At 41.0% G+C, this 24814-nt stretch overlaps 1 protein-coding gene across 1 annotated transcript; it reads right to left on the minus strand.

Annotated features, from left to right (window-relative positions):
- Nucleotides 1-5436: 5436 nt before the first annotated feature.
- LOC122559949 (nuclear receptor coactivator 5-like) lies at nt 5437-23564 on the minus strand. The gene is made up of 7 exons (XM_043710059.1): nt 23431-23564; nt 20272-20453; nt 14546-14669; nt 13199-13398; nt 10476-10790; nt 9460-9954; nt 5437-6386 (listed from the first exon to the last, which is right to left on the minus strand). Exons 1-7 carry the CDS (start codon nt 23562-23564, stop codon nt 5800-5802), a joined length of 2037 nt encoding a protein of 678 aa, XP_043565994.1. The 3' UTR covers nt 5437-5799.
- Nucleotides 23565-24814: the final 1250 nt, after the last annotated feature.

A 24814-nucleotide genomic window follows, 5' to 3' on the forward strand; every position in this document is an offset into this window, starting at 1 on the left:
CTGCCTTGTTTTCCTGCCAGAGACACAATTTTCAGAATTGGTGTGTTGCCATATCTTTTTACATAGATACAAAACCGAGATGCTTGTCAAAGGTGTCAGCAGTCTTCAATCAAGGAAAGGGTGATAACTTTCAAAGAGCAGCCTCCAGTACAAGTTCAGGGACTTGGTCCAGCCATGCAGGACAGTCAGAACCAGATCCTCTCTGTATAAAGGGCGAGCCAAATTTAGGGCAGCCCAACATCTGTCTTGAGACTTTCTGCCTTATTGGGGGCTGATTTCTTCCTAGGATGAGAAGGGGTGGGGTCTGTGGGGGAGTGGGAGTAGGTCTTTCTCGTAGAATCCTAGAGATGCACATCACAGTAACAGACCCTTCCGTCCAACTCGCCCATGCCAACCAAATATCCTCAATTAATATAGTCCCATTTACCAGCATTTGGCCCCCATCCTTCCTCTTTATATGTCCATCCAGATACCTTTAAATATTGTAATTATACCAGCCTCCATCACTTCCTCTGGCAGCTCATTCATTACACACACCATCCCCTGCGTGAAAAGGTTGTCCCTTAGGTCCCTTTTAAATCTTTCGCATCTCACTGTAAATCCTCTGGGAAAACAGCCCCAGCCTATTCAGCCTCTCCCTATAGCTCAAACCCTGCAACCCTGGCAACATCCTTATAAATCCTTTACAAACCTTTTCAAGTTTCACAACTTCCTTCCTATAAGAGGGAAACCAGAATTGCATACAATATTCCAAAAGTGGCCTAACTTGTGTCGGGTACAGCTGCAACAATGACCTCCCAACTCCTATACTCAATGTTCTGGCCAATAAATGAAAGCATACTAAACATCTTCTTCACTATCTTGTCTACCTGTACTCCATGTCTCTTTGTTCAGTAACAGTCCCAAGTATCTTACCATTAAATGTATTAATTGATGAAAAGTCGGTACCACAACCATAACTGTCAGTACAGGCCGGGAAGTATCCTGACCAAATGAGCAGGCAGTCAGAAGGTATGCAGGGTTAAAGATGGTCTGAGTGAGAGTGAGTGACAGCAAATGAGAGAACATATTGCAGGCATTGGTGAGGGTGCTAGAACATGAGTCTGAGCAAGTGATGGGTACTTTAGCAAATATAACGTGAGTGATTTAGAGGTGCCAGTGTTGGACTGGGGTGTACAAAGTTAAAAATCACAGAACACCAGGTTATAGTTCAACAGGTTTATTTGAAGCACTAGCTTTCAGAGTGTTGCACCTTCATCAAGTGGTTTAGTGTGCGGTATTAGAAAGGAAGTGGTAGTACAGATACACAAGCCCTTATCCGAAACCCTCGGGCCAGCTGGATTTTCAGAACTTGGAAATTTTCCGATTTTTGAATATGAGATTCTCAATGAAATAAAGTCTTACCGAACAGCAGACACACCTGTAAGTACGAGGACTGAGACAAAATTGATGCCTGCCAGTGCTGGGCCACACCACCACATCACATCTGAGTGACATGGGTTGAGCGGGTGTGGAGTTGGTTTAACTCTTTGCACGCCAAACAACATTGTTATGGAGAAATAAACTTCACGCAAGAAACTTCAGATTTCAGAGCTTTTTGGATAAAGGATTTGTATCTGTACTTACACTGGTGAAGATAAACTTCTTCCCACATTACTGCACTGACCCAGGCAGCAACCTTGGACAGGCCGGCATAGTCTGATTGAAAAAGTGTGGCACTGGAAAATCACAGCAGGTCAGACATCTGAGGAGCAAGAGAATCAATGTTTCGGGCATAAACCCTTCAGCAGGAATGTTTGGGGGTGGGGGGTGCACATTAGGGAGTCCCTCATTAGGTTCATGTCGGTTTTACACCTCCTTTCCCTCACCTCCATCCAAGGCCCCAAAGGACCTCCCCACATCGGTAGAGATTTTCCTGCACCTCCACACACGTCATCTCCTACGTCTGTTGCTTTCAAAGTGGTCTCCTCTACATTGGGGAGACAGGACACCAACTTGCAGAACGTGTCAGAGAACATCTCCAGAACACATGCACCCAACAACCCCACCGCCCTGTGGCCAACCACAGCAACTCCCCTTCCCATTCTGCCAAGGGCATCCACAGTGAAATCCAAGCCACCCAACACTTGGAAGAATACCTCATCTTCCACCTCGGGTCCTTCCAGCCACATGGCATCAATGTCAATTTCACGAGTTTCCCCATCTCCTCTCACCCCACTTATCCCAGATCCAACCCTCCAACTTGGCACCGCCCGCTTGAGCTGTCCTACCTGTCGCATCTTCCTTCCCACCTATCTGCTCCACTCTCCTCTCCAACCTATCACCATCACCCCGCCATCTACTTATTGCCTTCCAAGCTACCTTTCCCCCAGCCCCATTTATCTCTCAGCCCCTTTGGAACCACCGCCCGGCACCCCACATTTCTGATGAAGGCCTTAAGGCTGAAGCGTCAACTCTCCCCCTTGGATGCTGCCTGACCTGCTGCGCTTTTCCAGCGTCACACTTTTTGACTTTGATTTCCAGCATCTGTAGCCCTCACTTTCTCCTGGTATAGTCTAATGTTGTGCCGTCCTCTAGTGATCCTAACAAACGGGATGTCCTGCGTCTGCACTACCCTGCCCACCAGGATATCCCAGGTTACTTGCTGTAAAGTAATTTTTCCCTTTATCAATTTTCCCTTCTCTGCCACGTCTGGGGCAAATATCAGGATCTGAGCGAGGCATCTCTGAACTGACAGTATTTGGCCTGGGCAGAATGTCTTTTCAAAGGTAGTATTAGTGCCAAAGATCCTGTTCCAGTTCACAATATACCACCAGTGGTGACTTGTTCCAGGTATGAAGAATGATAGAATGGGGCAAGAGGCGCACCAGAGGGGTAGACTAGGTAGTCATGGAAACAAACTTGCTAGGTCTCACAGAGAAACCAGTCATGAAACTTGACAAAAATGTCATTGCCGAAAAGCATTTAAGATTCAGCCCTTGTTTACAGATATAAGTGGCTGTAAACTTCAAGTTCTAGTTTATACTACCATAAATTCTACAGCTTTAGATTTGCTTCCTTTGTGCATCTGTAATGATGATAAAAGCAATTGTACTGCCAGACTTAAAATATCTTGTTGCTGGCTTGCTTAAAGTACTAACAAATGACTTGCACTACTTTGACAGTTGACAATTCTCCATTGGAATGTGGGTTATCACTTGTTAGGCCAGCATTTATTGCCTCATCTTAAATCATCCTTTGAGTACACTGTGGTGAGCTGCCATTTGAACTGCTGCAGTTTATTCGGTTGGGGACACACTAACATTTTAAGCAGTATTCCAGAGTACTGACCAAGGCAAAATAGCAGAATATGAATATAGTTCCACGTCAGGACAAGGCAACTTCCAGGTGATGGAGTTCCCATGCACCTACAATCCTTGCCCTTCTAGAGTCACTGACAGCTGGCTTGTGATGCAAAATAACATACAATGCAGTTTTGATTCCCATATCAACATGTTACCACGAAGCTCATCTTCTCAACCTCTGCCCAAAATATGGTGACCCTCTGTGTAAATGCACTACCAGATATATTTAATTATAGAACAGCCCTGTGCGACCATGGCTTTACATTCTATAGGTGGTCATGGCATTGGTAGATTGTGTAAGATGAGCCTTGCTGAATTATCGTATGGTATGCACTGATATTACTGTGCCTCATTAGTGGAGACAGTGGATGTTGAAGTTGTTAGATGGAGTGCCAGTCAACTGTGTATTTTTGCCCTGAATAGCATGAAGCTTCTCTAAGCTCACTTGAGTTGCAACCATCCAGGAAAGTACTTACTATTGAATTCAGAGCCTCTGATTAAATATTGTGGCTACAAGAACCAAACAGCTGGTCCAGTTTAGTTTTTGATCTGTGGTAATCACATGCAGTGATGCTAATACCTTTAAATATGACTATCTCCTAGTACTGATGCAGTAATAATTGGGCAGGATTCATTTGCCCTGCCGTTTTAGAATATCATTTTTGGACAATTTTCCACATTGTCAAGCATCTACAAGAGTTCTAACTATACTGTACCATCTTATCTAGGCTCAAGTTCTGCAGCATAAAACTTTTATTTTTACCAGAAAGTTGTCAGGGCCCATGGCTTTTGTATCAGCCAGTACCTTAAGCCATGAGTGAATTGTATTAGGTAAACAGTGGAATCTGCATTATTTGGGATCTCAAGAAGTGGAGGTAGACTGTCTGTTTGGCACTTCGCCTTGAGCTTCATCAGTCAAAATAGGGATTCTTGTGGAGCTTCTTCTCTCATTCTGTAATGACTAGTGATGGGCATGACAGGATTTCAGAATTTACACCCAAGAGATAAATAAATATATTGGCAGTGAGATCAATAGCTTTACAAAACAGTATGTTTGGTATGCAAGTAGCCCCACGTTGTACCATCACAAGATTGGCACCTTTCAGGTATGCTTTGTGCTCCTCCTGACATACTCTTTTGCACTCTTCATTGAAATGGGTTGAATCTTGATGACAGTGGCAGGGCGTGGGATAATGACAATGTTAGAGATTGTCAGTAGCAAGTTGCAATTGACTAATCACCCACACCACCGCATAGATGCCCAGTACTGAATTGCTTGACTTGTTCTAAATCTGTCCCATACAGCAGCAATAGTAGCAAACATAATGAATGTGAAGTTAGGATTACTCTCCATAAAGACCATGGGATAGGTGCACCTGATACTGTAAAGGACAGATATCTAGAGGTAGATTGAGGACAAGGTCAAGTAGATCATGGTTAGTTTGGTTCCTTAAAAAAAAAACAGGCCCACTCCAGCAGTTATATCCTTCAGCACTCTGCTCTTTGCTAGCCTGGTCAGCAGTGGTACAACCTAGCCACTTTTGATTTAAAAAACAACAAGTTTGTGTTGAAGTACAATGAATGGTTCCGTAATTTTCAATTTGCAAATCTGTTGTTCAGCCAGCAATTGAGCCAATTTAAACTAGTGCTTGCATCTAAATAGATTCTCTGTACTGCAAAAGCTTACTTTGTCTAGTCATTTTTACAGTTGCAACTTTTAATTCTAATCCCCTTTCCAGCTCCCCAGAATGGCTCATAACAACCTTTCTTAAACTCCTTATGCCATCCCAACTTCAAAAATTAATGCAGATCAAGATAGGAGATAATGCAAGACTGTTTGAATTTGTATGATGATAATGCTGCATTCCATGTTCAGCACCTGACAATTAGCACATTTTTGAAGTGCAGTTCATGAAAACATCCACTCCCCTATAACTAGTACTGCTGAATGCTATTAAACTAAAACATTGCTCACTCCACTACTGTGACATGCTGCTACCCTTTCCTCTTCCCTATCCCTCCCCACATCCAAGAAAATGACTGTTTGGAAGAGTTAAACCTTGCATTTCAAAATGAAAAAACACAACACCACTTAACAATGAAAGGCCAATCAGCCTGCATTTATTACAAACAAAAATCCATTGAAACAGGCATGAGAATTCTCCCTGTACTAGTCTGCAAGTTCTCTCAAAACTAACAAGTCAAATATACATACTGTATAGATGCAATTACACTCCACCCCATTTCAACTTCCATTTTGTCAACATGACAGTATTTCAGCTGCAATGTATTGGTATGTCAGCAGCTGCTCAAGGTGACAATTTGACATATCCTCCCCTGTGTTGACCAACAGATGAATGAACCTAACTATAGGCAGGCCATTTGTGTAGCAGCCACTTACTGGTTTCAAGTTCCAGCCAACACGAGAGGGAATGTTAATCAGGTGGGAAACAAGCTAACTACCATGCATCAACTCTTCCCTCAAATAACATTTCAGACTGTCCATCAAAGTGGTATTGAATAAATCTAAACCAACATCAGTTAGGTAATCACCTCTACCAATAAAAAGACCTTGACGCTTGACATCAAAAGGGTGTTCTATGAATTTTTGGCCCTTATATTCCATGTATTGTTTTAACACCCCATTTATAGTTCTCCTATCATTCTCAAGTGGAGCACCAGGCTCAAAAGCCCAATGGGGTCGTGGGAGCAATTCTGAACAAACCAATATAGTCTTTGGTAACAGGAATTTCAGTGCTTCTAGCACTTCTTTTGCTGTGTATATTATGTCACTAGCCTGGATGTAACCTATGTCATTATCTCCCAAATGAATGACCAGGTACTTTGGGGGCAGGTATCGTGCCAGATGATGCATTAATAGGTCATGGAGCTCGTGCCATCTCAGGTCAGGTGCGCTCAGCCAATGAATTGAAAAACCACGTTTATCAAGGCCAAGATTGATCCCGTATGGTTTGGTCTCTGCTCTGTCACGTGCCTGGCTGATGATCACATGTCCTGCTATCCACACAGTATTCTGGGTGTCTGAAACATAAATAATACCCTGTTGAGCAATAAGGAATAAAAGTATGTACTACCCCACTGCTTTACCAGAAAAGGGATACAGGGCTTGTGCGCAATTTTATCATTGCATTAGGTCATCAAGTGCAAGAGAGGTCATTATACTTGACAGGGCTACTAATGATATATATGAACAACAAGTCTTTCAAACAAACAGGCTTAATTGGTAATTGCTGTTGCTCAGATCATGAGCAGTCATTATTAATAGTAGCAATGTAGCAGTGCCATTTAGTTTTTCTTCCTGCCCCTATCTGCGAACACTCCTCTTTGGTCAATCCTAAAACACACCAAAATAGTGTTAACATCACAGGCCTACAATTGAGGCTATAATTAAAGACAACCTCTCCAGTCTCTAACTTATTTGACTTTCCCTTTTCAAAATAATCACAAGGTGGAAAGCACTCTATTGCACTATCACTCAAGCTGAGAGCACCCATTTCTGCACAAATATGAATTTCTCAGTTGTTATTATCTTAATCAAACTTGCCAGCCTTGCATCAATTTCTACATTGTACAAATGCACCGACAGAAATAAGATTGATACAAATTGCAACCCCAAACATTGAAAGTCTCAAAGCTTATTCCATACATACACTCTTACAAACACAGAAGACCATTCTCTTTTAGTACTAATGCACAAAAATATTGGAGAAATATTGCTACCCTTTCCTCTTCCCTATCCCTCCCCACATCCACGAAAATGACTGTTTGGAAGAGTTAAACCTTGCATTTCAAAATGAAAAAACACAACACCACTTAACAATGAAAGGCCAATCAGCCTGCATTTATTACAAACAAAAATCCATTGAAACAGGCATGAGAATTCTCCCTGTACTAGTCTGCAAGTTCTCTCAAAACTAACAAGTAAGTTAAGACGAAGTTACCACTGGGCATATTTTTGCTATCATTACTAAAACTAAGAAAACTAAGAAAATAAGACACCACAACTGCTTTAATCCATTGTTTCTACCTGCTCCCTGCATCATTTTCTTTTGGAGAGTGGGGCAAGAGAGACAGCACACACGAGTGCAAACATGCACCCATTCTAATTTTTCATTATACAATATTCAGAGACTGAATGGACTGGTTAATTGGCAGTTTTTCTTTGTTTGTGTGATGAATAAGAGAAATGTAGAGGCAGATAACAAAGAAAGAGCAACAATCAATGCTCAAGTGCGTCTGAGGACTAATGAGCTTCATCAATTAATAGGTGATGGACTATTAAGCCTTCACTGGTTATCGTGAATATTTCAAGTGTTCAATAAGACCAGTGATGTATAGGTTTACATCATTGATACACTGCTCGCTAGGCTGAACTTCTGCAGGGAGGGAGAACAAGTTGACAGTAGTCAGTACTTTGCAAACCACAAATGAAGAAACATCATGGAATTTAACACATAGGTAATCTAAAGAGACTGCCCACAGACAATCCTACCATACATTGCACTACATAACCTGTCACAACTGTTAAAAAATAACTTCACAACTATTTGTCCAGAACCTTCAAGTGTTTTGACAGGTATACAGATTCTACAAATCCATTTAAACTCTCTCCGCCACATTCTCAGTACATAACCTTCAGTTCAGCAATCTTCGTCTCCATTTTAAATTGCGAAGTATTAATCTAGATCCCCAACTTAACTACTTCATAGTTGGCCTCAAGTACATTGCTCCTAAGTTGATAGGCAACAGTCCATGAAACCCAAACCTTGACAGCATTATTGCAATGAAAACTGACACACTCCACTGCCATTAATTTTAATTATTTCAGCAAAATCTCTTAAAAGTTTTGAATTTTTATAATATTCTCCAGTGTCTTCCACATTAATTTCTGGTGCCACAATTCTCTTGCTGATCAACATTTAACTTTACACAATGTTGAAATGCACAGAAACAATGCTAAGAAGTTTGCCTGGAATCAAATAGCAGTGACTCCTGAAAGGTTGCCACTGGACTTCTGCCATCTTCCTTTGTCGGGTTTTGGATCTTTTGAGTTACCAGTACTTAAACAACTACATTCCCACCCAAAGTACGTACGTACATACATACATATACACATACACACACATACATACATACATACACACACACAACCAAGGGGAAAAAATGAAAGAGAAACCTTTATTCTTTACAAACCAGATGAAAGTAGTGACTCAAACATTGAACTACCAAGAAATATACAACAGCCACCATTCCACAACTGCAAATGGCACTGGCTACAAATTAGGCATGTAAAGCACTTGCTCATAGCTGGAGAATGTACAAAAGGAAAAGGGGATCACAAATATAACAGGAAAAAATAAAACTTACAAAAGTCAATCTTACATGGCTATTATGACAATGGACAACTTGTCTGGCCTAGAATTTAGTTATAAAAGGAAAAAAAGGTGACAAAACATTAAAATATAAAAACTTGTTTAGTTAGATCTGCTATCTTGGATTTTAGTTACATCTTTAGAAATATCCATTTAAAAACACTGGATTCAGACTGCAGCATCATGCTTTAATTCTTTAATACACAGAATCATCTGGTTAACATTCCAATTTTTTTTATTTTAAAAGATCAATGTCAACATAAACCAAGTGATTACGATTAAGGCTTTGTTCATGAACAAATGTAGATCTTTTATATATATATACACACACATTTGCAAGATGAGACTGCTTTTATAAAACATTGCCAATTGCCTGGTTACTATAAAAACCAGACTTTTTCAACACTGGAACTAAATAGTAACCAGTTTTTAATGAAGCACTCTTTCAATAACTTACATTTGTTTATGAAACCTTAAACAGGAAGCCTTAAAGAGTTTCAGTGGATATGCTGACTGCTCCTCGATAAGAGCATCTCCCTTACTTCCCCTTTACACCCAGGCTCAATAGTGGCGCTGGTAAGATGCCATAGAAGCCTGGTTCATTGGCTGCCCAGAGCGTGGTACCTGGGTAGAGGCTTGGTTTACCAAGTGGGATAAAGACGGACCACTTTGAATCAGGGTATCCAATGCTTTCTGCACACTAGGGTTATCAAAGTTTATACCTGTTGCAACACCAGATCTCTGGGCCTGAGACAAAGCACTTGACTGATTTGGGGTTGGACCTCGAGGTTGCTGCTGGCCATAAAGACCTTGAGTTTGAGGCAGAGGCGAGCGAATAGCAGTGGCTCTCGGTGCAACTGCTTGACTCATTAAAGGTGGAAGTTGTGAATTAGGACCTGTCATGCGCTGCTGAGCTTGAGACAGATATGAAGAGTTATTGAGACCTAGCTGGCCTCCTCGGTTTTGAGGTTGGGTATTCAGTGCACTTCCATAGACTGGGCCCTGTGCCCCTGCAGTATTTGTATTTGAGCCAGATGATCCACTGTTGAAGAGGCTTAGAATCTTGGCTTGCAACTCCTGCTGCTGTGCTGCCTGTGTGTCTTGTGGCCCTCCCTTTAAAGATGGAGCAGGTGGTAGCGATGGCTGTGCATCAAGTGGGTTCATTCCTACGGAACCCATGTTTGGTCTAGGCATGGGAGCTGGATTGTGAACAGATCCTGTCAAGAAAATTGGTAAAAAGACATCTTTATCACAAAAATCTCAACTTGCTTCAGATTAATGAAAACCAAAATAATCAGTATTTAATTATCTCTGAAGATTAGGTTTTGTTACTAATTGAATTAAATCAACTAAAGAATCTGTTGTATTGTGGATAATGGAGTCTTTAACTACTCCCCATAAACTATCTTAACATTTAATTCATAGCATGAACATTAGATCTTGTACCTGAAAAGACAGTAATTCCTCTTATTTGCTCAGAACATCAGTGCTGGTATATCTTCCAAGCAAGCCATTTAATGACCAGGAATATTTATGGTGAGGTTTTAAGAGGTAATCAGAGTACACAGTTCCTTCAAGGGATATACAACTATCCTTTTTTGAGCCATTTTATTAACAAACTTAATTAGATAACAGTTGGTCTAGCTTGCTACAGCATCCAAAACAAAATAATTCAATCATTATTTACTATCTAAACAGCTGGTCACAGGACTTCCCATTACAAGTTACAAGACATTACCATGCAAGGAGTCTCCTCCTCGAAGTAATCGCTCCTTCTTTTCTCTCAGATATTCTATGATCTTGTCAATTTCTTCTACAGTAAGGTATCTTCCATCAGCAAGCAAATTCAACAAAGGCTGAATGCCAGGAGGATTTCCTCGCTCTTCCATAGCCCCTTGAGTAGGCTCCCTTTCCCGCCCTATTACTTCATCTGCCATTTTAGCTGCCTTTCGTGCAATCTCCTCTCGTTCCTTTTCACGTGTTTCCGTCTTATACCTCTCATAATTACGTGCAACTAAGATCATTGCATCAGCCATTGGCATGTTACGATGTTCTGGATATGAAAAGAAAGAGAATCTCAATGTACACAAAATTACTGCAAGATTAATAACTAAGTATTAAGATTAGTTTAGCCGAAATAAAAGCAGTAATAATTTATGCTGTACTAAAGAGGAAACATCAGTTTCCGTTTCAACAGCAAAGAATGTTGGTAAGCTTTGCCTCACTTATTCATATCAAATTATATATTAACTATTTTGTGCAATAATCGCTGCATCAATTTCTCAATGCCCTCCCATTCTTAAACCAGATACAATTTACATGTACTAACCACTGATCAAAGGAAGTCACCATTCTAGCATTTGCAATCACGATAGTTCCTGAAAAAATTGTAGTAGAAGTTACTAGTGAGCAAAAGAACTTTCACAATGCAGCCAGCTACTACAGATCAAAATGATTGCTGGTTTTATACAGGAACATTTCCCAAACAACTGTCTCTATTACCAATGTAAAACAAAATAGATAATCCACAAAGTTAGTTAACACTTGCCTTGCATTAGCCATGTGAATCCAAAAATGAACATCACTTCAAAAATCTTGAACCCCTTATCTCTATATTCTCACCTACAAGGGAGCAGCTGAATGATGATGCATCTTTTACTGTAAAGGCCAACAGGTTTGGAGTGGGTTTTGCCAAATAGAATGAGACCTTCGATCCGTGTCAGAAGCCCCAATATTGAATAAAGACTTGACAGTTCGACATATTAGTTTTGGTTGAGTTGCAGGCAAACTAATCAGTGCTATGCCTCCACTGTGATGTTCAGGAAAAATTATATTTTTAACCAACAGCGTCCTCACTACCATCCTAAAGACAAAAATAACTCTTCTGGGAGAATAATGAAAGGATCATATCTATACCGAGAGCAAAACTCTTCAGTATTTTGCTGGCTGTCAAGAGCGCAGTCAGCATTGTTTAATTAAAACACCCTCATCAGTCTGAAGAATACAAATTCCATATGGGAGCATGCGAGAGATTGGCACCTCCTGGATTACATCTTTGTCATCAACACTTGTTCAAATCAGAGAGACTTCTGTATCACTTGATTCACATCGGGGACTGAAACCCACTGAACATGTTGGTCGATCAGGTGTTGACAAGGCATTAGGTCAGAGATGAACATCCACAAAGCACCTAGATACCGATCTTTCTCCTGGATCTTTTGGTTTTACAATCTCTCAGCCCTAAGGCAGCTTAACCAAAGAAACACATTCCACTTGCAGCTCATGCCCAATTTTGACATTCAATTCTAGGAAAGTGGGATCAAACTAAGCCATCTCTTACCACACTGCTGTGCTCGGACTACTGGTGCTGGTATCAAAATGCCTGATACTAACAGCACTGAACCATGCAACTTCCTAAAACAAACACATGCAGCTTTAATTGTTTTAACACAATGCCCCAAAGTTGCATGTCAAGGCAGCAGCATTCCAAAAGCTCAAAGTTACAAACGCTTCAGGATAACATTAATGGATAGCCAGAATAGCCCAACAATTTGCTGACCATTATGACCTCATCACAATCCAGCTACTGTTTCATAATATGACTGCAATCATCTTGAACAGGAGTCTTGAACTCCTCAAGTAGACATTTCAAAAACCAGCATGAGGTGCAACAGGGTTACTTCACAGCCCTGATGTTCTCTATAATCTACTCAAGTGGTTATTCACCTCAAAGAATAGATGCCCTCTGGAAAGAACATTGAACGCCTCCTGAATGAAAGTCACAAACATCATGGAGCTTTCATGTTAAAGATAACAGAACTTTAAGAGAACAAAAACTGCAGATGCTGGAATCCAAAGTAGACAAGCAGGTGGCTGGAAGAACACAGCAAACCAGGAAGCATTAGAAGTTGGAGAAATCAATGTTTCGAATGTAACCTTTCTTCAGAACTGAAGGTGGGGGTAGGGGGTAGCTGCAGATAAAGGGGGAGACTTGGTGGTGGGGTGGGGTGGCATGAGGGCAGGACGAGGGGGGCGTGGGTCAGAAAGTAGGGGGGAAGCAGATTACTGAGTTTGTGGATACGACCTAGTTGGTCATGTAGAGGTTCTCCACACGTTAGGGAACGGGGGGCCTTGAGCGGGGAAGGGATGGAGGAAAGGGAATGGAGGTGCCTCCACATTAGAGGGTTGAGTGGAGAATCCAAAGACAGAATTGTTTGTGGAGACTTTGGAAGTATTGAACATTGAAGGTGGGTCAAAACTTAGATGGTTTAAAATAACTGAATACCAGAGACACAAGTGATCTACAGTTTACAAGTCACTTCATCTCTTCAGTCCAGAACGCGAGAAATTCTATCTGGATTCCAATATTGCCAAAACAAAACTCAACCCACACCAGATAAAGTAAAAACTAAAAACCACTGCAAAGGTAAACACTGAATTAACTTAGAGGGCAATATTTACCTTGTGGTGTTCCAAACAGGATATTGACAGTACATGATCTGTGTATTTCATGTTGTTGAGTGATGACAATAGCAAATGCTGTGCCACCTCTGCTAACATCCTCAAGAGCTTGTGTAAGTGATACTTCAGTGTTGAGGAATATCAAATCGACAACCATACCAAGGTCACGAACTTTTCGACCAACAGACTCTGCATATTCCCTGACCAAATAGAAAAAGTCAATCTCAGGGTCAAGGTAAATAACTGAACCTCTTTAGGAGAGTAATTTACAGAAATAAAACCATATCGAATGTAGTAGCTTTAAAATCTATTTGCTTCAGTATCTGCAGTTGAAAAGTAAAATGAATTTTCTGAAAAAAAAGCCAGAGTTTCAGATGTAATTAGATGTGTAGCAATACTGAAAAGTGTCACTCTTTAAAAAAAGTGCATTTCCACCAATCAGTACCTTGGGAATTAGTCATAGCATTCAAGACACTCGGTAGGAGAATACCATGTGTACAGAATGAACAGTCTAATCAGACTCGTAACATTACTTCAGTTTCTGCCTTCACAGATGCTGCCAGATGTGATTTTCTGCAGCTTTTCACCAGCCCCAGTATTTTCCCTTTATTATGGCCATTGTCCATGTCCACAGCTCACTGAAGGTAGGTGAATAGATAGGTAAGATTATTTTTCTTAAAGGAGACGTATGGATGCTATTTCTTTTCAAAAAAAGCAGAACACAAATCAGGGATGTTACACTAGAAATAGTGTAGAATACTATTTAGACCACAGTCAGAATTCTGCATACAACTCTGATCACTGAAGTACAAGGAGGATGCAACTGTACTCGGAGAGACTCAATATGTTGCCATGACTTAAGCATTTTTAAAAAATGATTAGATAGGCTGGGATTGTTTTCTTCAGAACAGAGGAGGCGGAAGGGAGATTTCGCTATACTGTATAAAATGTTGACAGAACTCAAAAGTGGTTAGGAGAACCTATTTCTTTGAAAGGAATCAGATCCAGTAAGTGGTAGATGGGGAAAAGGGGAGTAAAGAATTTTTTCATCCAGAAATTGAAGGGGGGGGGGGGGGGGGGGGGGGGGGGGTTGGAGCAGATTATTTGAAAGGACTGTTACAGAAAATAAAAAATCAAGCTTGTATCCTTTATCCTTTAATGTCCCAAATTTAGCTGGATATCACTTTGCTGTTGTTTGTGGAACTATGCTGCATTCAAAATAACTGAGGCTCACTTCTCTCGCAGAAGTACGCCTCAAAATATTTAATTGGCTATTATTTGAGTGTGTATACACTCAAAGGATACACAGGCTTACACAGACTACATAGACAGAAACTTCTGACTCACTTTTGTTGTTTGTTAACAACAATTACGGAACAATCCACAGGTCTTTCTGCATCATAACGTCTCTGGATTTCATCATAATACTGCCGATATAGTTCTTCTCTACGACGCTCCCTTCTCATCGGATCTTCAAATGTGTTTTTTTTTGCGGGTGGGTAGGGAAAAAAAAATCAAAATAAATTTTAAATTCATCTGACCTATACTGCTCATTGCAACTTAAAGCAAGCTAAACGAAGCCCACGGGAGTTACCAGTTTGAATAGCAACAAATGGATTTCTTCCATTTACCCCAAAGATGGGCTTATAGACTTAAGAGAAATGTCCTGGCAGGGGTTGCTGATCAGGCACTTTGGTGTTTAGGTTCATAACCTCCTTGAAAGTGGAGTCACAGGTAGAGAGCACAGTGAAGGCAGTGTTTGGCATGCTTGCCTTTATTGGTTACTGCACTGAGTACAGGAGTTGAGAGGTCATGTGGCCACTTTCAGAATATTGTGTTCAAGAGACTGAACAGCCTGCGGTTATTTCCCCTGAATAGAAGGCTAAGAGGCAACCTTACAGAGGTTTATAAAATCATGAGGGGCTTGGATAGGGTGAATAGCCAAGGTCTTTTACCCAGGCTGGGGGAGTCCAGAACTAGAGGACATACGTTTAAGGTGAGAGAAAAGATTTTAAAGGCGGGGTAGCACATGTATGGAATAAGCTGCCAGAGTAAGTGGTGCAGGCTGATAAAATTACATTTAAAAGGCATCTGGGTAAATATATGAATAGGATGGGTTGAGAAGTATAAGGGCCAAATGCTGGCAAATGGGACTAGATTAATTTAGGATATCTGTCGGCATGGACAAATTGCACCGAACAGTAAGTCTTATGTTGTTAATAGAGGCATAACGTAGTGCTTTCCAAACATCAGACTGACAAAATCCAGAGGGCGTAAAGGACTTAGCATTTGGTCTCTACTTCATTTGTGCATTCCTGCAGAAAGCATCTAGGTTTGGAACTCTGGACTAATCCTCACATCCATTTAGAAGTCCCAAAAACTAGCAAGTTGCCAATTAGCAGATGACCAGAACCGGACAGAGAGAAATTTTGTTGCACCTGAGACTCCAAGATCATTCTTTCTTCTCTCCATCCCTGCACTAACACTAGTGAGGTATGCTGCTGTGCTGTTTTTGTGGAATGGGGGATTAATCAAAAGGTCATGGCTTCAAACGTATTCTAACCATTGCAGTGAACCACACAAGCAATCTCAAAGACAATGTACGAGTGCTAGCACAAAGCATGTTTCGTACAGAGATCTTGATTCCAAGAAAGTGATCTTTTCCCACTTTGCGTCCTTGCTTTTCCCATATAGACTCAGTGAATTAACAGATCCAAAAATTGTAGTCTCCAAGTGTATGTAGCTTCTTTCAAGTTGCAACCTGAATTTATCAAGGTTCAAAGTTTGTGAGAAGACTTGTAGATCGGGTGCTCGTTGTTGTGGTTCTGTTCGCCGAGCTGGAAGTTTTTGTTGCAAACGTTTCGTCCCCTGGCTAGGCGACATCATCAGTGCTTGGGAGCCTCCTGTGAAGCGCTTCTTTGATGTTTCCTCTGGTGTTTATAGTGTTCTGTCCCTGCCGCTTCTGGTTAGTAGTTTCAGCTGTCCGCTGTAGTGGTTGGTATATTGGGTCCAGGTCGATGTGTTTGTTGATGGAGTTTGTGGATGAATGCCATGCCTCTAGGAATTCCCTGGCTGTTCTGTCTGGCTTGCCCTATGATAGTAGTGTTGTCCCAGTTGAATTCATGTTGCTTGTTGTCTGCGTGTGTGGCTACTAAGGATAGCTGGTCGTGTCGTTTCGTGGCTAGTTGATGTTCATGTATGCGGATTGTTAGCTGTCTTCCTGTTTGTCCTATATAGTGTTTTGTGCAGTCCTTGCATGGTATTTTGTACACTACATTAGTTTTGCTCATGTTGGGTATCGGGTCCTTCGTTCTGTCAATTCCTAGAGGCATGGCATTCATCCACAAACTCCATCAACAAACACATCGACCTGGATCCAGAATACCAACCACTACAGCGGACAGCTGAAACTGACAACCGGAAGCGGCAGGGACAGACCACTATAAACACCGGAGGAAACATCAAAGAAGCGCTTCGCAGGAGGCTCCCAAGCACTGATGAGGTCGCCTAGCCAGGGGACGAAACGTTTGCAACAAAAACTTTATCAAGGTTATTTAGGATTGCTAATAGTGTCTATTTACAGGTACAAATTTGCAGAGGTTACACTTCTGTTTCTTTCAAATCACACAGATGATCATTAAACAATAAAGCAGCATGGAGTCTTAACTCAAAACAAAAACCAACAGCCAGTAAAGCCATTTTTTCCATAGCAATAGCACTGCTACCAAAACTAGAACTTGTTGCCCAACTAAAAATGCCCTCAAGATGTTGCTCAACAGTCTTTGCGAACTTCTGCTGTTCAAATGGTGCATGTATATTCAGACAGGGTCAGAATGTCAAGATTTTGGCTCTGTAATAGTAAAGAAACAGTGATTTAGCTCCAAATCATGATTGCGCATTTTCCTGTCTGGAACATGCAGATGTGCCGTGGCATCCCAGTATCCTGTGCCCCAACATTCTAACCAATAGCAATGGCAGATTTGGAAGTTGCTTTTGGAGGAGGCTAAGGAAGTTACTACAATGTACCTTGTGTACGGTGGAGGGAATGACTATCGAAAGTGGTAGATAGAGTGCCAAATGAGCAGGCAGCTTTGTTCTGGATAGTCTTAAGAATTTGGTGAAGCTGCACTCGTCCACACAAGTGGAGAATTCCATCACACTGCAGACTTGTATCTTGTAGACAGGATTTTGGAAGTGAGGGTTTACAAATGACAGAACTCCCAACCTGTCAGCATAGTTTTGCATGGCCAGTCTAGTTCAATTTTTAACCCCAAGGACGATGATTGCATGAGATATTCAACAATGGTAATATGACTGGTAATGCTTTGGGAGATGGCTAGATTTCTCGTTAGATGATAAAAGCCTAGTACTGGTGTGGTTCAAACGTTACTTGGCACTTCTTGGCTCAAGCAGTTGCAAGTGTACACTGCTATTTCTTGCCTATTTAGTTTCCCTTCAACAACTGAGTTCCTTGTTGGACATTTCAGAGGACATTGGAGTCATACATTGACCAGACCAGATAAAGACAACAGATGATCTTCACTAAAAGAACATTCGAGAACCGGATGGGTCTTTATCACCACCAAGATGACAGTCTCTAAACCTAAAACTCCTGGAAAAACTTAGCAAATCTGGCAGCATCTCTGGAAAATGCAGAGTGAAATGTTTCGGTCCAATGACTCTTCTTCAGAACTAATTGACATAAATGTTAATGTGATCCTGAGTACAAAGAGGGGTATGGGGGGGGAGGGGTGGGGGGGAAAGAGAGTGAGAGAGAAGTAAACAAGGTCATTGAGATGGAACCCAGAAAGGGAAAGCAGTTCAGCAGACAAAGGGGTGAGTAAAGGTCAACTAATGGAGACTGTTAAGGGCTGCCATCAAGTTGTTTGTTGTAGCAGCCCATGTGATGACAAGATCTGGGTTGAGGTAAGGAGACAGGACAAGGTGTAAAGCCCTAAAATTATTGAACTCAAAATTGAGGCCAGAAGGTTGCAGGGTTCCCAAATAGAAAACAAGGTGTCCTTCCAGCTTGCGTTGAGCTTCACTAGAACATTATAGCAAGCCCGAAACAGAGATGTTAGCCAGGAAACACAATGGTCTATTCAACAGTCAGACAACTGGAAAGCTCAGCATAATTCTTACAGACAGAACATCTACTGTATTTGCTGCTCACAAGTTGCCTCCTCTACATTGGAGACACCAAGCGCAAACTGGACAACCACTTTGCAAAACACTTACATTCGTTTTCCTACGTACAATTCCGAAGGAGGATCATTAGACCAAAAGCATTAACACGGATGTCTCGCCATAGATGCTGCCAGACCTGCTGAGTTCTTCAAGCATTCTGATTTTGTTTCCAATTTTCAGCATCAACAGTTCTTTGGTTTAAGGTTACTGACTCAGCTTTCAGTTCTAGGTACCCATTACTGACAATAATGCATATTATCACATTATTTTTGAATTTCAATGTCACCAGGCATCATGGTGGCATTTATGCCCACAGCGTTAGCCTGTGCCTCAGGATTACCAGTCCACTGACATTAGCGCTTCTATCCACATTATATGGTATTGAACATTATACTGTGATTTTTCAAACTTCTGATCATGTGACAACAGGTCGTCAATAAAACAGTTGACCTCCAACAGTCACAACCTTCGTACTTTGTGTCACTCCAAAGTTGGCTGTATTTTGGTTGGGGCTTCTTGCTGCTATACTTAGTCAACTCACCTCATCATGAGCATTTAGCTTTCTTTGCTCCTGCTTGGACCAAAATGCAATAAGGTCAAGAATCAACTGGCCCCAAAACCCAAACTGAATATTAACGAAGAGATTACTGCTCAGTAAACACCAAAAACAATATCTTCCATCAATTATGAAGAGTGGACTAATGTACATTACCTGGTTAAGTGAATTTGAGCTGCATTTTGCAAAGCAATATAGCTGGGCAATTTTTTAATACTTTGGGTTAAAATTGGTTGTGTGTGTACTTGAACAGTTCGGTTAGAGCTAGATCTGAATCAACTCATTACTATTACTGCCAGAATGTTGACAGGACACCATTACTGTATCCAGTAACTTCAACTCAGTTTTGCTATCACATGGAGTGGTGCTGGAGAATGAGAGAGAATTTAGAGTCCAATCCATGAAGGTAGTTGAAAATACTTCAACCCAGCTTTTAAACTGATCGCTCGTTATTAAAAACCTGTTGAGCTGCTCCTGGCATGCCCTTTTGCACACACTGTCAATGCAGGAATGAACCTTGGTTCAATAAAGTGATAGAGTTTCTAGACAGAGGTTTCAGCTCAGCTAGGCCATTGCATAGGAGCAGTTAAGAATGAATACCGCTGTAAGCCTGGAACCAAATGCAGGCGACACCAGCAAAGAACAGCAGATTTTCTTCCTATAGGATATTGTGAACCATCGATGATTTCACTGTCATCACTGCTTGGACGAACATTTAATGCTGATTAAAAAATTTAAAATTAGCTTGATTTGAATGAGAGACCCTACAGTATAAGCTTGGGCCTCTGACTTTCTAGCATAGTGACATTACTAATGAAGTAACTGCCATTCTGTGTCCAAAATACCCAACCAGGTCAGGAATTTTCACAAAGCTCACAATGCGACAATTATTTTATTTTTTGAAAAAGGACAAAAGTTCAAGGAGGACCAATGTGTTAACCAGCATATCATGTTGGTTACCAATTATAAAGAAAACTGGAATACTTTCTGCTCAAATGTTTACAATGAAACTAGGAAAATGTCACATGCCCACAGAAGCCTGTTGGATTGCTGAATCAGATACTTTAGTATTTCAAATTTCCAGAAAGAACCTACCACATTTTCACATAGAAAGGAGGACTGGTTCAGACAAAGCAGAATGTGAAGTTTTATACGCAAAATTCTGAGACTCAAAGTGCTTATTCACACGCAGGATGAAAATCAAAGGAACTTATAATCATGGTACAAACAGATAAGTTATAACTTAAGCGCCTACCTCCCAAAAGATTTTCCAGGCCACAATAAAATAAACTTCATTCCACTACTCGGCACAGATCTGTTTATTACTTACCATCAACTTCGCGAGGTGCCCTGGAATCCCATGGCTCCCGGAATCGTTCCACATACGGTTCCTCCTTCCTTCGCAAAACATCGTCAAAGCGATAATACCTATCATAGACTTCTTCTCGTCTACAATACACAGTTACAATGGTTACACACACATTATAATGGGGGCTCAGAGAAAATGTACTGCTGATTTATCTTTAAATATTCTCTCATCCTTTAGTCAACTCTCCGTGCTACTGTTATCACCCTATCCACATTTCACACCCTCAAAATGAATGTGAAACTCATCACCTTACAAACATATAGTAGGAAGTAAATTAATTCCATCTCATGATGTTGCCTCATCAGTCCAGAGAGCATTGTTTGAGAAAACTGACCCTAACTTCCTTTATGTACCTCTTTCTAATTTATCTGCGTACAATACTTCCTTTGCTATACATGCAGGAGTAAGAAGATATGGTCAGTAACAGACTCACTACAATTAGATGAGAATGAAATGAGTGAAATCACATCTAACAGAACGACAGATGTAAAAACGTTGGTGTGGTTAGTCATGTCAAAAATTGCATACAATGACATGAAGGAAGTTTACTTTTATCTCGGTTGCAGCAACTCCAGTGGTACATCACACAATGGGCTTTGGGCTATCTGATATTACTTTTAACATAGCAAATGGATTTTTTGAAGAAGCACGTGCCCATAGAATTTCACATTTATGATAGCTGCCAACCCTTGTAAAATTAATAAATAACTGAGCCCAGTCTCAAAAAGCAACATTATACACTAATAACACAACCCCGGCCCATAACTTACCTCATTCCTCCACCCAATGTTTCAAGTAAACTTTCGAGAAAAAAAACACTATCCTTGGTCCACACTATAATCTCTGTTCCTAAATACTCATATCTGACTTCATATGGAATCTGTGCCTAACCTGTATGTCTTATCTGATTCAAAGGATAAGCTTCCATCCCCACAGCTCCAAATATCACCGAACCATCAATTTCCACCTCTAACCTGAAGTATAATCTGACTCTACCACTGCCTAAATTCATCTAAACCATTATTATTTTTAGTATTCAAATTGCTACATTCAGACTTATGTCAACTAAAACTGTCAGTGCCCTTATTCAGTTCTATTCATCACCCAAGAGCAAAGTTTGTCTGTCTATTTCACCTCAAAGTTAAGGAACACCACAATTTCCAAATTTTCATCTTTGTGCTACCCTTGCTTCGAGAAACTCAAATTATTCCATCACGTCAATTCTCCAAGATATCAGATCTCATCTAATCCCAATCTCCTGAGCACCCCTAGATTTTAATCACCCCTCCACTGGTGGCTGTACTTTGTTGCCTGGACATTCCTAAATCCATCAATTTTTTTATTACTTCTATATAACCCATACCTAACATAGCAGCCATTTGTCCAAATATTTCCTGTAAATCTCTGGCTGTTTTATAACACATCTGTGAAGAACCTGTATATACAAATAGAGATGGCGGTTGACAAGGAGGATAGACAAATATACACATTTTCAATACCACTGGGAGTTGGAAACCACAGCCAATTTTGCCCAGGCAAGGCAGAGCTAGGAGACTGAAGATGTTTCTTAGTTAAACTCTAACTTCAATTAAAACTCAAAGTTGAGAAAAAAAAACTGAAAAGTGTAGTGTCTGCATTTATACAGAATCTGATCACCAAATGTAATAGTTTTTATGTTGCAGTTAATGGAGAAAAAAAAAAACCCACAAGCCCCAAGATAAGTAATTGTCACTGTTGTTCTGACCACACTAATTGAGGGGATTGCTGGATTATCTATATCAAAATCGTCACCACACACGCAGACATGACCTACAGCCATCAACAGACTCCAACAGGACATTTGTCACATTCTGTTTGTGGTTATGTCATCAGTTGTAGAGTCCAGGGACAGAAGTCGGAGTCCTAGCAGTTGAGAGTGGAAGCAACGGTTGTTGCAGTAGAATGAAAGGTTGGCGGGCCGGAGTTTTGGGGGGGGGGGGGGGAGGAGATGTTTGTGATGCTGGAGGAGCAATGGGAAAGAGAGGAAGTCAACAGAAGGAAAGAGAAAGGTATGCTGCAAAGAATTCATCTAAATAAAATCTTAAATTTTGTTATATAGGGTATTTTATTTTACATTCTGAAAGTCATCTTTAGAAAGACTGCTGCTTTCCAACATTCGAGAATAATATCAGCTTTTCTTCTACTTTTGGTGGCCTCACAAGAAACTCTGTCTAAACTAGAATTGCTGCAGGACATAAAAAAAATCAAAGTGACACCGGAGATAATACATTGGGGTACTGTGCTTCAAGGTCTCAACTTCTGATTTCAGCAAAATAAATCAACTGTTGTTAATGCTGGATAGGAAAAACAGATAAATGCTTTTTAAAGAAATAAACAGGTTTACCCCATGACTGATTTTCTACATGTCAGTGTCACTTAGAAAAAATGACATCATCTTTGCTCCACTCTCTCATCTCTCCAACTACATTCTTCCACCATACACATTTAAATGAGTAAAGACTCATTCATAACTTGAGATATTAGTTAAGAGTCAAGCTCTGAAAGGAGACTGCTACCTATCCCCACTTTCATAACATAACTCAAGATTTGCCCCTCAGCTTATCTTAATTACCACAACGCTGAACAATGTGTCTCTTATTTATAAGCTCGACTGCAGGATCATCTCAACTATTCCTCATCACTTTGTAGTCTACATAAACCAGTGCTCGGCCATAACTATCTCACCTACATACCACTCTCTGTGTGAAGCAGCTGACCCTCAGGTCCACTTTAAGTCTTTCCTGTTACTTTAACACCTGTGCCTTCTAGGTTTAGACTCCTCTACTCTGCAGAAAAGACTTTGACTATTCACCTGATCTATACCCCTTATGATAGTATACACCTTTACAACGTTAGCCCCCAACCTCCTACAGTCCAGGAAGAAAATTCCCAGCCTCTCCTTAAACTCAAACCTTCAGATCTTGGTAACATCCTTGTAGATCTTTCTTGCACCCTTTCCAGTTTAGTAACATCCTTCCTATAGTAGGTCAACCAGAGTTGTTTGTGTGACTCCGAATGTGGCCTCAACAATGTCTTGCACAGCCAAAACATGATACTCCAACTGCTGTACTCATGAAATACTCAACTGCTGGACCAATAAAGAAAAGCATGCCAAACACCTCCATTTCCCTGTCTATCTGGGATGCCACTTTCAAGGCACTATGCAGCTCCAGCCGTAGGTCTCTCAGTTTGACAACACTCCCAATGGCCACCATTATCTATGCAAGTCCTGTCAAGGTTTGTCTTACCAAAATGTAAGATCTTAAATTTATCCAAATGCAACTCCATTTGCCATTCCTTGGTCCACTGTCCCTGTTGCTCAAGATCTCGTCATCTTAGATAACCTTTTTCACTGTATGTTATAGCACCAATTTTGGTGTGATCTGCAAACTTATTAACCGTGCCTTATTTTCTCAACTTATTTTCTCAACCAAATTATTTATATAAAATGACAAACAGACCAGCACCAATCCTTACAGCATACTGTTCACAGGCCTCCAGTCTGAAAAAAAACCCTCTGTCACCACTATCTCTTGCCTTCAAGCCTATTTTGCGTTCAATTGTCCAGTTTTCCATGAATCCCATGCGATCTAACATTATTGACTCAACCATTCTACCATGCAGAAAGTTGTAAAAAGGCCTTGCTAAATTCCACGTATACAAAATTTACTGCTCTACCTTCATCTATCTTTCTCGTCATCACTTCAAAAAACTAAAAACCAACTCGAGGAATGATTTCCCATGCACAAAGCAATGCGGATTATCCCAAATTAGACCTTGCCTTTCCAAATGCACGTAGATCCAGTCTCTCAGAATCTCCTCCAGCAACTTACTCACCACTTATATTAGGCTCACCTGTCTGCAGTTCCCTGGCTTTTCCCTGCAGCCTTTCTTACATAATGGCACATTAGCAACCCTCCAGTCTTCCAGATGGCTGTCGATGATACAAATGTCTCCGCTAAAGACCCACAATTTCTACCTCAGCTTCCCAGTCTTCCCGACTCCTGCCAGCCTTACCTTCTCACCATCGGGAACATGCTGCCTCTAAATTTCCATTATCTCATGTTTGAAAGTCTCTCACTTTCAAAATGGTTGGGATTCCAGTTCACACTGTGGCACAGTGGTTAGCACTGCTGCTTCACAGCACCAGAGACCCGGGTTCAATTCCCACCTCAGGCGACTGTCTGTGTGGAGTTTGCACATTCTCCCAGTGTCTACATGGGTTTCCTCCGGGTGCTCCGGTTTCCTCCCACAGTCCAAAATCGTGCAGGTTAGGTGAATTGGCCATGCTAAATTGCCCGTAGTGTTAGGTGTAGGGGGATGGGTGGTGTAGAATTGTTGGGCCGAAGGGCCTGTTTCCACACTAAGTAATCTAAACTATACAAGAAGGAGTTGTTAGCAATTCTGGAAACTGTGAAAAACTTGGAGTGGGTACAGTGCTGAAGCACGTTGCAGGTTACAGAGG

This window comes from Chiloscyllium plagiosum, chromosome 20 (assembly GCF_004010195.1).
Source record: "Chiloscyllium plagiosum isolate BGI_BamShark_2017 chromosome 20, ASM401019v2, whole genome shotgun sequence".
NCBI lineage: Eukaryota > Metazoa > Chordata > Chondrichthyes > Orectolobiformes > Hemiscylliidae > Chiloscyllium > Chiloscyllium plagiosum.